The sequence below is a fragment of the Simochromis diagramma genome, unplaced genomic scaffold, assembly GCF_900408965.1.
Source record: "Simochromis diagramma unplaced genomic scaffold, fSimDia1.1 OVJJ01000302.1, whole genome shotgun sequence".
Classification (NCBI taxonomy): domain Eukaryota; kingdom Metazoa; phylum Chordata; class Actinopteri; order Cichliformes; family Cichlidae; genus Simochromis; species Simochromis diagramma.
This window is the reverse complement of record NW_024386792.1, coordinates 6,138,465-6,152,910: the sequence shown is the minus strand read 5'-3', so window position 1 is coordinate 6,152,910 and position 14,446 is coordinate 6,138,465. Positions and strand designations below refer to the sequence as shown.

Genomic DNA, 14,446 nt, shown 5'->3' with positions numbered 1-14,446 from the left:
ATATGCATCCACTTGTGTTTGTTTACAAAAATTATACATATTAAGGTTGTATTTCCACCTGTTGAGTGCGCGTGCGCCTCAAACTTTAACAAACCACTGATTTTCTATTTTGCGCAGCTTTCTTTTTATACCCTCAGTAATTTTCACTGCTTTGTCTTTGCTGCGTGAGCAGCATCTACCTGGGTGGCCAACAATACACCTGCGTGTCTCAGCAGGTTCATTAAGGCATTTTCCACAGCGTGTAACGGAGCCACACGTGGAGCCTCTTCTTTCTCGTTAAGGTTCCGCAACTGAGTGGCTGCACACCACGGCTCTGTTGAGACTGCAGCGAGCGAAGGTCAGACTGCAGTGGGTGCTGTTGGTTGAGAGCCCGCTGCCTGAACTTGTGAGGGGAGGAAAGAAGAGAGAGGGGGGGTGGATGGGTGGGTAAGGGGCGGCTGTGCGCGCTCTTCCTGGCAGAGTGCGTCCCGCTCTACACACACGCGCGCGCGCGCACTCATCGGAGTCACTCTGCTTCCAGGCATCGGGCTGCCTTCTCTCCTCCTGAATATCTCAGATGAACAGTCTGAAGGACGCCGTCAGACCTCTCCTGCCCGCGCACCTCCAGGAGGAAACAAACTGTGTGTTTGTTGTTGTTGTGTCGCTGTTTACTCCACAGTTTCCTACCCGGTGATTCTGGATTTACGGAGAATTGGAAACAGCGTGGGCGCGTAACTCCCGAAATCATGGAATTATGGATAAAGTTGATGTTGCTGTGCAGCTGCAGCTTTGGAGCAAGTGCAGACTTCGATGGCAGGTAGGGTCACGCAGGCTGAGAAACGAAGGCTTTTTGTGCGATAAAGCTGATTTTGATAAAGAACCCGTCAGAATGCGATTTATCCATTTGTGTGAAAACTGCGCCTTCGCTTCGAGGCGACACTTTGGTTGCGAGCTGCTGTGGATTATTTGAAGCTCTCCAAAACTGAAAACATGTTGCTCCCGTGAAAGTGAGTGTCGAATCATATCAAGCGTCTTCGCTTTATTTATTTATTTTTTTAATTTCACGATCACAACTTTTATTTTCATTCAACAATGAATCCAAGTGCACCCCAAAGCGTCTTGGGCTTTTGCGCCTCTGAGCTTGGATTCTTTTGTAGCACAAGCGCTGCAAAAAGAAAAAAGAAAATTGAAAATCGCATCTCGACAAGCGATTCTCGTCTTGTGCAGACGTCAGGCTGATTATAAAGTGATGTGACAGCACATTGCCCGGCGATCCTGTTCAAACACGAATCCCACGAAGTGTGTGAAGACGTGCCAGACCCCAAAGAATGCACGTGTCCGAGATTTCCATCTGCCTATAGGTGAATCTGAGTTTAGCGTGAGGGATAGTGGCTGTTTCTTCTTCTTCTTTTAGAAAAAAACAGCCACGCATATTGAGTTGTAATGGGTCTAACCCTTTGAACCACAGTAATTCCACCAGTCAGGATACTTATTTGCTCCTTGTCTCTGATCATTTATTAGAGAGGATCTTAACCGTGTGAAGAAGAAAAAAACATTTTCCATCTCTTATTTCTTTGTCATATTGAGATAGATTTCTGGAGCTCAAGTAAAAAAGCTGGACTGAAGTCCGTCCAAATGGTGAGAGTTACACAAACAAAGTGCTACTGCCAAATTTCCTACATCTCCAGCAGAGAATGCTGCCAAGTACTTTATTTTTCCTCATGTATCTCTGTCAGCCAGGCTGAGCTCCAAAGCCGAATCCTCTCCCGTGTTCAGCGTTTGTTCAAATAAATGAAAAACTTTGAAGCTTATTGGAGGTAATTGTTACTGAAACAGTATGCATGCATTTCAGAAGGCTCTGTCAGACTAACTGCCATTCCACCTGCTTGTTAATAGATTTTGACATTTGAAGTGTAGCCGTTTTTCTCTCTCTCCTTCCCCTCCTGAGCTCTTTCAATTCACTTTCCGTCTATGTTCAAAAAGTATTGAGGAAAAAAAGCAATTTGGAGTATCAAAGGTTTCTGCAAGGCTAAAAGGGTGTCTGTGTGCGAGACAGAATAAAGGAGAGGACAGAGAATAATGCAGAGTGGTAGATTTCATTTGCCACCACATATAATATTTTTATGTAGGAGATTTTTCTTCTTTCAATCACTATGGCTAATGTGTGTTTGACATGTTATGGTCTGATGAGATGTGGAGGGCCTTTACTTTAGCTCACATATTTCCTTGGTGTAATAATCATTTACTTTAACCTAGCAGCAGCATATTGTACATTATTAACATCCCTGCTGATGGAGTGGCTCGTCACCATGACCATAATTTGCCGATTTTTATGGGTATAAACTCTGGCCTGAGTCCCCGCTTCAATATTAATTAATTGAGACAATATCCCCGGAGACCGAACGCAAGCAAAAAAGCCATTTATTACCTAGTCTTCCTTACTTATTACCTTTTAGAGAGCGTTCCTAACAGGCTTATCCATCTAGTCCTGAAGGGTCCTTCACGGGCATCATTGGCAAAATAAATTTGGTCTCCTGTAGCTGCACGTAATGTGTTTACCCGCCTTTCTGTCTCTAAAAACTGTTTTTATTGCCACTTTTCTATTCTGCACACTCGGGAACATGTCATACAGCAGAGGAGAGTGCCGAAGCGAAAGGCAAAACATACAAAAGAGGATATACTTCCCCAGTGACATCACTAAACTGTGAAGTCTCACGCAGCACATACCAGACCTACTCAGTAATAATCCAAAGGCATGGACTGGTGCCAGGTTATGTTGGTATTGTAACATCAGACGCACATTCAGGCTTCCACGGTTTGAAAATAAGTGTGAAAACACTGGTGGATTCACCCTGTATCAGGAGCTCAGCAGGTTTCTCAGTGTTTGCTGCTGTACATGTCAATGAACGTGAAAAAGAGTGGGGCATTGTCTTTATTGCGTTCTAGCGAAATGATAAAAAGAGTCCTCTTGCTACATTTTGTATGAAAGAAACCTGGATTAAACTAATGCTGTCACACCTAACATGACATATGAGAAATTAAAAAGCTTGCAGTAAGAGAATACAGCTGATGCAGACTTTCTGTTATTACTCATATGACTGCTCCACCTGGTATTTAATCTTCTTGTCATTTTCTTGAAGCAAACAGGACAGCGTGGGAGTGGAAAAAAATTTGTATTGGAATAAGTGCTCCACGGGCAGTGAAACCCTTACAGATTGCTATCACTTGTCTCGATAATTATAAGAAATGAAAAAAAGGTTTCGGTATATATAACTCAGGTATACGGACCAATCAATGTACAAAAACAGAAGAGAATAGAAAATAGTTCCAGCAAGGTTAAGCCCCGCTGTTTTCTGTTGGCAGAGTCTGCAGCACAGTAGACCGTGTGAACAGCCAGTTGTACAGTGTAACACAGTTTAACATTGATAAATACATAAGTATATATTGTTAACCAGCAAAGCAAAGTCTTTGACCGTTTTGACATCACTTGCAGCAGATAAAATAATCTGTTAAGCACTTTTTTTCTTTTTCTGTTTTGCAGAAGACTGTTTGCAGTGTTTGAGCTTGTTTCTGTGAATCCTTACAGAATTCACTGTAACAAAAGTGCTAAATGAAGTCCGCGTTAATAAGGAAAGAAAAAGAGTGAGCTCTATCACATTTTAAGATTGAGATAGATATTTGTAATTTTAAGGTAAATTAATGCTTTCGTACTATAAGCCTCAGTCACCTAATCACACACACATTCCTGCAGCTGTTTTTTCTGTGCCTAAGGTACGGTGGCCTTGAGAGGTCAAACACACTGCAACTTAAAAAAATACCAGCAAATACAAAAATACTTCAAAAGCACACAAAACACAATTGAAGTTGAATAAAAACACAAAGAAGCCAGTTGCCCTGCGACAGACTGGCGACCTGTCCAGGGTGTACCCCGTCTCTTGCCCTATGGTAGCTGGCATAGGCTCCAGCCCCTCCCCCGCGACCCTGACTTGGATGAGCAGAAGAGTGTGAATGAAAAGCTCACAACAGAAGATACGTGAGCTTTGGGAAGACAATAATGGAAAACTAATAATAACAAGGATACATCCACAATATTATCATGTGATCAGAACAGATATAACCTTCATCTTTTTCTCCCTCACAACACAGAAGATTCCTCTGTTTCTTTTAAGCACGTCTCAGTGCGATGCTTTGCATCACATTTCCTCCAAAATCACTTCCTTTATTATTTGTGTGCTTTTGCAGCATTTTTCTTTAATTCGCTGGTGTTTTCTAAAGTTGGAGTCGATCCCTAAGGGCCACCATACTCAGCACTTTTTGATTTTCACACTCACACCTCCTCGACACACATCGGGGGCAGCTGTGGCTTTAGTACTTTGCCCAAGTTAGACAAGTCAGGGATCAAACCACCAACCATTTAACTGGTAGATGACCCTGCCTACCATCTAATCCACAACCACCCTCTTGTAAACAGCATCATTAAAGGTGGTAGAGTTTGATTTTTTTTTCTCAGCCACACAGTGAATACTGTCCATTAGGCTTTTAATGGCAGATGGATAAACCGACTAATTGCTCATTCTAAATATAAATCTTTGCCTCAGATATGAGTCAATGATGCCGCTGATAGGTTGGGCTGAAGCGGTTAATTAAGACAGCAGACTCCTTTTGACTCCACAAAGTCCTGCTTTCATCTGAGCTCGGCAGGTTCGAGCAAGTCTCTAATGCTGATGAAGAATTCAACATCTGTGGTTGTTTGTGATAAAAATCCAGTCAGAAATCCTTCATTACATACTTTAGGGGTCACGGATGGATGATAGCTTGATTAGATTATCATCGCTATGAATGCAGACCATGTAAGTTCATGGACCTGGATTATTCACGCTCTGTATTGCTCCTCTGTGAGCCATAGACTGACTCAGCTCTTCGCTGTCAGGAAAAGGATAGTGGCCAGCTATGAATCCATTTGTAAAACAATGGAAGAAGGATGGTGTCACCACAGTGGATGTCAACCTGTCATGTTCTGAGGGAACAACCTTGTCTTATACTCTGTACTTGAGAAGAGTTGTCACACAGCATGCATGAAGGGTAATAATTATCTGCTTGAGTTCCTTCAAGGCTTAGTGCAATTTGGGATCATTATTCAGGGCTTCAGGGTAATAAATGCAGGTATTATGCTCACGTCCATTTGATATGCCAGCTTTTCATTCGGTAGAATAAGGCAGAGGACAAGATACATATGAGAAAAAAAGGTCTCCTCTATTGTGCAGTGTTACTTTAGTTCCCATTGTTGATTGTGGTAAGTCATAATTTGCCACCCATGAATGTTTCAAAAAGTTCAAATGTGACATTGCCATGGTGTTGCGATGATTAAACAGGGTGCTGATGAACTGCATTAAACCCTCAAGTTTCAAGTTCAGATTGTGTAGAATTGCACAACTGCTGTAGAGTAAATTCATAGATTAGTGAAAACACGAAATATGTTATACTAATTCATATACATATACTGTATCAGTGTGTAGGAAGAAAACATTCGAAGGGAGATGGTTAATTTATTAATCCTCAACCTGTTGCATCTCAGCAGATTCTTGTATCATTGCTCCAACTGCACTGAACAAACAGCCCAGCATCCTCGTAGGAGTTAATACTCATAATGCACTTTTGTTCATCATTTCCTTTTTCTTTTTTCTTGTGCGTGTGTGGTTGCATCATCTATCTGCTGTTTGCATAATGTTAATTTCACATTTCATTGACCTCTATCTCCTTTGGATATCCACACACAGAAATGAATAGTGCTTCAGCTAATGATTGTCTACATTATTTATCTGATTCTTGATTAAATATTTTGGTCAAAATGTCAGAAAAATATGGGGGGGGGGGGGGAAGTTGCAGCGGCTTTTTAATTTATTTTGTTAAACCAACATTCCACAACAGAAATATATTCACTGTCAGACAGGAATTAGAGAAAACCATTAAATGTCCACTTCTCTTGGCTCTTTTGCTTATGGAAAATTGAATCCCATCCATTATAAAAATGCTCTTCCAGTCATCTGCTGTAATTGATTATTCAATACCAGAGAACGCAAGGAGACTCTAGCCAGTGTTTACAATTGAAACAATCAGTCGCGTGCACCATATAAATTAAGAAGTCTGCCAGTCATTTCCCCCACATCTTCTCTCTGTTATCTGGCTGCATTTTATTACTGACTTTCTCATCCTGCTCCTTAAAAACATTAACAAAAACAAAAGAAAAACGCTACAGACCTATTTCCAAATTTTAAATTATTTATACAATTTTTGAAAATGTCACCAACTTCCAGTTGCTCCAGCTATTTTTTTTTTCATTAACGTCTTTGTGCAATACATACAAGAGGAATGAACAATCTCTAAAATGTTGATCCATGAACCTGTTCACTTTCACAAATCAGGTAAAATGCAGTTTTCAGACATAATTACATGAGAAATAGTCATTTGTGAAATGAGACTGTCACAGGAATAACACAGTGAACCAGGAAATAATTCACACTCACATTCATACTTGTGTGCAGTTTATTGGGTTTCTGCTTGGTTAAAATATGTTTGTTTGAATAATATTTAACAATAGTTTATTGCATTTAAACCAGGTGTCCTAGTTTATAATATTTTGGAGACTCTAGAGTTTTATTTTTATTTTATGAAACTAGGTTAGTTAACAAAATAATTGATATATAAATGGAAGAGGAGTGGTCCTAATATTGATCCCTGTGGGACTCTATATATAGTGTTACTTTGCATATTGCATATTTCATTTAGAGTGTTTCCTTTCTACTGATCATTACCAAAATCTGCCTGTACTGCACACTGGCATTGCCCATTCTTCTCTATGGATCCGAGACCTGGGTCATCCTCAAGCACGACGTCAACAAGCTCGTGGTCTTCCAAATGCACTGTTTGCGTCATATTCTCTGAGTGGCCCTCGTGACTGTTTCAACAACAGCGCAATACGTAGTCAATATCACCAGAAGCCCTCAATGGAAGAGCTGATCCAGAAGCGACGACTGCAGTGGTTTGACCACATCTGCCGCATGAGGAACCATCGCCTGCCATATCGCCTCCTGCTGCAGTAGCACCCTGCCCACTGCAGAATCAAGTGTGACGCGCCCAAGAAGATTTGGATCAAGCAAATTGAAGACGATCTTAAACAATGACGTCTAAACCTTGAGCAAGCAAAGGCCAAGGCCAGAGTCCGCAAGGCCTGAAAGTGCATCGTTGACCAAGATGGAAACCCTACGGCACCCACAGAGACGTATTGGCTTTGCCAACCGCCAGCTTGTGAGAAAAGAAGAAAGAAAGATACATATTTTTAAACCAAATATTCAAAATCTAGGAGTCTGAAGTCTCGGAAATATTTTGCAATGGATATGAAATCAAACACTTTTAAAAAACCAAGGAAGAATGTGCCAGTTTTATCAATAGATCATTGTGGGGTTTTTTTTGGTTTTGTTCAAGAACAGAGATACAAGTGCTTCTGTTTTTTTCTAAAGCCATATTGTGGTGGTAATCAATCTGTTATACATGTACACATATATATTGTTTTGTCACCATTGACAATCTTTGTATCTCAGGTACAATTTTACTATGAATACCATCCATATCCACTGTATGGGAACTTTTCATGCTTGTGCTGCTTTGAAGATGCATTTTTATCAGCTGGTGTCAAGAAGAAAGACTTTAAATAATTTCCTTGAAGATTTGTTTACAAGTAGGGCTGGGCCATATCATACCGTTCACGGTAATACCGGTATAATGTTGGGCAATGACAAGAAAATGAAATATCGCGATAGAATATGGGTAAAACCCGCATGCACAGTGCCTTTGTTTTCATACGCACATGGCGGAAAAAGCATGGCGGCGACGGAGAATGAGAAGGGTGAAAGCAGATCGTTGAATGAAACGAATGAACCAGAATTGGTTTGTAAAAATGTTGCAACTTCAGTGGTGTGGAACTGATTTCGCTTTCGTCCATCAGATACACAACAAAGCACTATTTTTGGTAGAGCATGCTAGTGGGCCGTCGTTATTACCGTGTTTTTGGAAAATACGGCACACTTAAAATCAATCCTTTGATTTTTCTGAAAATCGACAGTGCCCCTTATAATCCCGTGTGCCTTATGTATGAACTCTGGTTGTGTTTACTGACCTCGAAACGATTTTATGTCGTACACGGTGCTCGAAAATCTGTCAAATGTTTCAGTACGACTTTGATAAGCTACGAACCCGCACCGCTTGATGGATTGTCGGAGCATTACGGCTATCGTAGGCAGGAGCCTCGGAGTGATACGTACTGTGCTTCAACATAATATTACCGTATTGTGTGTGTATAACCTCTTTTTAAGTTTTGTGGATATTATACACGTTTATGCTGAGGACATGTCGGCCAATTTCCACTGGAAATGCCTTTTGGTTAAACTGTCAGCAAGGAATTTGCATTTGCACTGTTACATTTTTATATAACTTTAATGCACATAAAAAACAGCTGCTTGTTTAAGTGAAAATACATTGATGGGTTTTTTTTTGCACTAATACAATTGTGGAGTTGTAAAGCATTTTGTCTAGTGTCAATTATATCGTTATCGCAAATTTTCAAATGTATATCGTGATAAATATTTTTGGTCATATCGCCCTGCTCTACTTACAAGTGTTGCCCTCAGGAGGATTAATAGCTTGAGAAAGATTTTCTCCTATGAAGATAAAATAGTCAAAACTGTTTGGGAGATTTTCAATGTTTAAATTATTTCTGGCATTTTGCTCGACTCACACATTTATTTTTGTGATCCCAGCTGAGGACTTCAAGCACCTTCCAGCATCACTTCTGATCGCTGTGTGAAGATATAATAAGCTCAGTATAATGTGTTAGCTTACTCGTATGTGTGTTTGTTTATTTTTGTTTTAATTTATTTCTTTGTTTCTATCTCTTACATTTTTAAAATAGTGTATGTAAATTATGTTCTTTAAAAAAAAATCAGTTTTAAAATACCCATTGTTAGCTGTTTTTGTTCTGATTTCCTCCATCATGTCTCATGATCATTTCAGATATGATAGAGATTATAGAGTCAGTTATCTCATCAATTGCAGTGTTACATGTAGCATGCGAATCTTTTTGTAACTAAAGTATGAATCCCACATTTTAGCGTGAGGACATTTTTAACAGGTTTTTTCAGTAGTATTTAGCTTTTTCACTTTTATTTTTAGCTCTAACTTGTCAATCTTTTAAAAAAAGATCAGTGAAGAAAATGTTGTGCAATATTTGAGAGGATTACACCAGAGTCAATACAAGCATTGTGAATATTCGTTACGATATTACTGATGGTTGACTTACTAAATTCAGTTTCTTTAGTAGGGAAAAGGGATGAAGAATATTTTAGGAATTATATTTAACTGTGTGCCAATATTAAAATCTCAAGAATAAAACAACTTTCCTTTATGTAATGTAAGAGTTCAACCAGTTTCATGTCAAAAATGTGCAAATACTACTGCTACTATTAGGTTTTTTTCTCTCCAATTATTACATTGATCTTGATATATAAAGCACATGAATAGCCATCACTGATGTCACATAAGTCAGTTATATAGGTATATAGGCAGACCAGCTGCTTCTCACTGATGTCAAAGCAATGCTCTTCAAATACTTGCAACATATATCATAAAGGTCCATAAAAAGTTTGATATGATAGGTCCAGTGTCTGTTTTTGTTACCTTCCTCTTTGTCGCTTACCAGACCATCAGAGGTGCATATTATTATTTATGCCACCACACACAGCTGGACATACTTTTAAACACACTTCATTATTGTCTAGATTCTGTTACAAACATTTCCTCAATCTCTATTAGTGAATAAATAAATAAATTGCCATTGCTTTCTGCCATCTTAATCTTCTCTCAGTTACACTTCTGAAGCTCGCCTTTTACTCATTACCTTCTGGCTCCGTCTCCAATTACAGCAGCTTGTCTGTTAACAGAAACTAGTTATGGATCATTTACAACATTCACATTAGCCAGACCATGCACAGAGCAGAGGGGTTGAGCCTTTAGTCTAGTGATTGGCCCTTAATCTCCCTTTTCCCATTTGAAATTTAAAAATGACTTTATCATTGTGTGTTTTACAAAGCCCTGTATATCTAAAAAATGTCGAGGTTTTGATCTTATCATCTTCATCATGGCACAACGCGTGTGTGCTGAAGATTATGACGTGAACACGAAAATATGCTTTTGTAATAAAACTGTCAGAAATAAAAATGAAAACTGTTACGATACTAAATCTGCACATCCACGGGAGTCATTCGATGTGATAATTACTTTGCAGGCTGCAAACGAATGTGAGGCCATTAGGTTATATGGGAACAGGTGCAGCCGAAGCAGCATAAATGCCTTCCACTTGATGCCTCCATATTCTAAGGTGGTGATTGCCTTGTGCAGCAATTAACAAGAGCTTTCAAAACATCAGGATGAAATCAGCCTCCAGTCGCCAAATCCAAATATCACTGAAATGTCAAAGGAGGTTGTCAGATGTTTTGAGAGGTGTCAACGAGCAGGGTTTTTGCCTCATGCAGAAGCATCTTTAATTTGTTTTATGCAGCAAGCTTCTAGTGTGGAAGGGGAGGCAGGTTGAGAAATGTGGCTGCTGTCCAGACCGTTCCTATTCTTTCCTTTCCTCTTTTACTGCTTTCATGCAATTCTTTTCATTTGTTTCCTCTCTTCTGGTTTTGCTTCCTTTTCCTTCCCCTCCTCATTTCCTCACCCATACTGTGTGCTTCACTGACTGACTTCCCGCTCACCAGGCAGCAGACAAACATTTTCCCTGGATCTGCCACTCTCACTTAGCATCCGTCTGTTTTTTGTTTTTTTTCTCCAAAGAGGTGATTGGCAGCAGGGGCAAGCATTAGCATTTCCTCATCTTGGCATAGAGGCACTAACAGGCAGGGATAGCAGCAGAGGATGTGCCTTGAATACTGAGCGACAACCTCACTTTCTCATTGAGAGACAAAAAGAAAGTGTCTTTTGTGTGAAGCACGTAAAGGAAGTGAACTTCTCCTTTGTTTTGTGCAGGATTACAGTGTTTTCCAGCTCTTCTGTGCAATTAAAACCTTCTTATTGTATTGGATTTACTCAGTGATCTGTGCAAACCTCCTCATGTGCTTCACACCTCCTATAAATGACGATAAAAATGTCCCACTGGTTAAAAACATTGTCATCTTTATTTGAAGAAAGAGGGAAAAAACAGTCAGCTGCAACAAATCTTCCCTATCCACTGATTCGTTTATTATTGTTTCAGATTTTAGGTAGCATATGAGCGCCAGGCTCTTAAAGAATGTGCCTTGGATTTTCTTCAGTATCCTTAAATGGGCTCATTCCTTCACTCTATTCTCGCCATAAATATGTGGTCGGCCCTCGTACAGATAAAAAAGGTAATCCACATACGCGGTCTGCCAAGAAGCTATTTCTTGCTCTGAACAGAATGGAGCAGAGTGTAACAAAAATATCCGGCTCTAATTTCTCATAGAGGAACTGTTGTGTTTGGGGAAATAACCTACTTTAGAATGTGTATAAGAACTAATACCTACCTATCATCTCTGTGTAGCAGAGATAATACCATCTTCCAGTGTCATGGAGTTGCCATTTTGGAGGCAAATATTGTATTTTCAAGGACAACCGGAAGCGCGTAGTCCCTAATCTTTTCCAGGAGCTCCCAAAAGCCAAGTGAACACAGTAGTAATGTGGTGTTGTCAGATGTGCGTGTCAGCGGCGTAGCGATGCACACACTGAAGGCTAAATTCAAATCGGGCCTGGCAGGCTTTCAATACAGGTCTCCAGTTTGACATTAAAGAAACCAACACAAGCTGATGTGCTGTCAGTTTTGTTTCCATGATTCAGAGATAATCTGCTACGGCGAAGCGGTGAAAAGTCAGTCTTCGACTTTCTGACACTTGTCACTTTCACCCCCTTCAGATATTTGAGAAGCAAAGTGGCAAATGTTTTCTGTTTACCACTTTTCAAACGTAACTCTTTTGCTGCCGCTGTTTCTTTGTGTTACACAAACAGAGTATCTGATTTATTTTTATAAAAAGGGAGTGAAATTGAGAGACAGCACCCCAGAGTCCTCAATAAATGAGATTTGTCATCACATTCTGACATTAATAAACAAATAGACATCACTTAAAGTGGACTGTTTTAGGATTGTGATTGATGCATAATCAAAGAGCTGTTATGCACTGAAACTTTTTTCTCCCCACATTAGTCAAGCGAAGCCAGTTTTATTTTTCACCCTAATGAATTTAAATCATAATAAAGGGTTTTAAATCTGTTCAGAAACCTCATCCATCTTCATGCTCTACATTTAGATGAGGAAATTAAACATTAGAAAAAAATCTATCAAGAAAGACCCGGCTTTCTTTATTTGTTATTATTCATGCATTTTGCAGTAGTGCTTAATCTACCTGATGTGAACATAACTGTACTCGTTTGTTTCGTGTGTGTCTATTTTCATTGCTGTACCTGCAATTAGTATGACTGCCATAAGTGCTCACTGTACCTAGTGGTTAAAAAGCCTTTTTTTTTAATTTAAATAGTCTTTAATGTATCTTCTGGTTCTTTTTCTTTGCAGCAGGAAAATGACTCATGAAAGCTCTGAATCACACACCCTTCCCCTTCCAAACAATATAAAAAGGCTTTTCATTAAGGTGTTTTAATTGGCTGTGAACCTATTATGTTATCCACTCACAGGTGGCCACGGCAGATGGCATCATCCAATGGCCTGTGTCGATATGGGGCCCGTGTGGACTGCTGCTGGGGATGGACTCGTCGCTCCTGGGGTCACTGCCAGCGTGAGTGCCACCGTGCCCGCTGCTGGTGCTGCTCGGAGGGTGGGGAGCAAAACGGGAGCTAACAAGGTTGCGGGGTTTCAAGCTAGAGGGAGAAGGGAGAGGTCATAGATGCTGTTAAACTGAGGATATGCTGCAAAGGCTCGGGGAAACACGCGCAGACACACATACACATGCAGATTGTCTCAACGGAAACACATGCAGCTAATGGAGCATTGCACCTGGAACAATCTTTGAGTAAAGATTGATGATGATCGCTGGTGGAGCGGCGGAGGTTTATATTCACACTGCGGGTGGCCATAATGAGCGAGACTATAGCTGCAGGTGGACACATTCAAAGGGGAGATAGGAGATTGATTATAGATTACAAGTGTGCAAACATAAGCTTGCCGGCAGTGCATGAACAAGTAAAAAAACCAAACAAACAGTGATGTTAACATAGTCCATGGTGTTGTCAGGTGTACATAACTTGACTCATCAGGATTCAGAGGATGTGTCCTGTCATTGTGTAACACTGAATGCTTCATCTCACATTATCAACATATTTACTCCATGCTACTGAGGGATGTGTGAATATACCAGTGGATTTTAGACACTGGCTGGGTGCCTCACAAATATCAGATCCTTTGCATGGCTTGGTGGCTCTGATGGTACGCCTGCTGCTTTGCTGTGGACATTTAATAAAAGAAAAGGGGTAACACATCAACAGGCCTTTTCCACGGCAAGAATTTACCAAGCGGCTATTAAAAAGGTTAGGGAAGTGGGTATGCTTATTCGCTTCCTTGCCAAGAGAAAATCAATAGCGCTCTCATCCTGTGTGTGTGCTAAGCCAACAGCTGGCTAGTTTAGATAAGCAAAAAGCCAGGGCAAAAGACCTCACATGGGTCATTACGAAGAAGTATACGCTCAAGCCCTGGAGATGAAACCCACGAGGTACAATGTGTTAATGATGATCTTTAAAGATTCTAGATGTTTCTTAACTAACTGGAGCAATTTCATCCATGTATTAACATGAACACGCTGCCCGTTAATTACTACAAAAGCTTACTGTTTACATTCATGTTATGTCCAGCCTTTTTCGTGCTTTCACATTATTGGTGCCTATACAGCATGTACATATGGCTGATTCTGCTGAGCTGAGCTGAACTGCTGAGAGGTTGCACACTAGCTTTGTGTTGGCCCATTTGAATGGTAATTTGACCATACAGGTCTTCTGGAATTCCCCCAAATTAATGACCAAATGGATCAAATTCTGATAACACCAAGGATCTCTGTATTGGGGGAAAATCCATTTTGTTTCCAGTATGTATCACATGATACTAACGGAAATTGTGCGACATAGTCTGGCCTTGGTTTACTTCTGTTGTCGAGCTTTATGAGAAACTACACTAACGTTTTTGGTTACAGATATGTGAGCGGTGATCAGGGAGGCACCGATCCAGCTACTTCCAGCTCTCATCCAATGCAGTCACCTTGGCTTAAGCCACTGCTGAGTTAATAATAATAAATGAATAAGCTGTCAGGAAGAATAGTAATTTTTCAGGCAACACTCAGCTTACAAAAGTCAGATGAAGTGAAATAACAAAATGTTACGTCTCCATACGTTCAGCAAAGGC

General features: G+C 40.2%; 1 protein-coding gene across 4 annotated transcripts in view; it reads left to right on the top strand.

Moving 5' to 3' along the window:
* Nucleotides 1–445: 445 nt before the first annotated feature.
* The window catches only part of npnta (nephronectin a), a 55,489-nt gene continuing 41,488 nt past the window's right edge, over nt 446–14,446 (top strand). Inside the window, exons 1-2 of one of the 4 annotated variants that reach the window (XM_040024035.1) lie at nt 446–796; nt 12,733–12,833. In XM_040024035.1, the coding sequence (XP_039879969.1) occupies nt 726–796; nt 12,733–12,833 (172 nt within the window). In that variant the 5' untranslated portion in view covers nt 446–725. The remainder of the gene's footprint in view (nt 797–12,732; nt 12,834–14,446) is intronic. The other 3 variants (XM_040024037.1, XM_040024038.1, XM_040024039.1) reach the window with 3 other exon arrangements.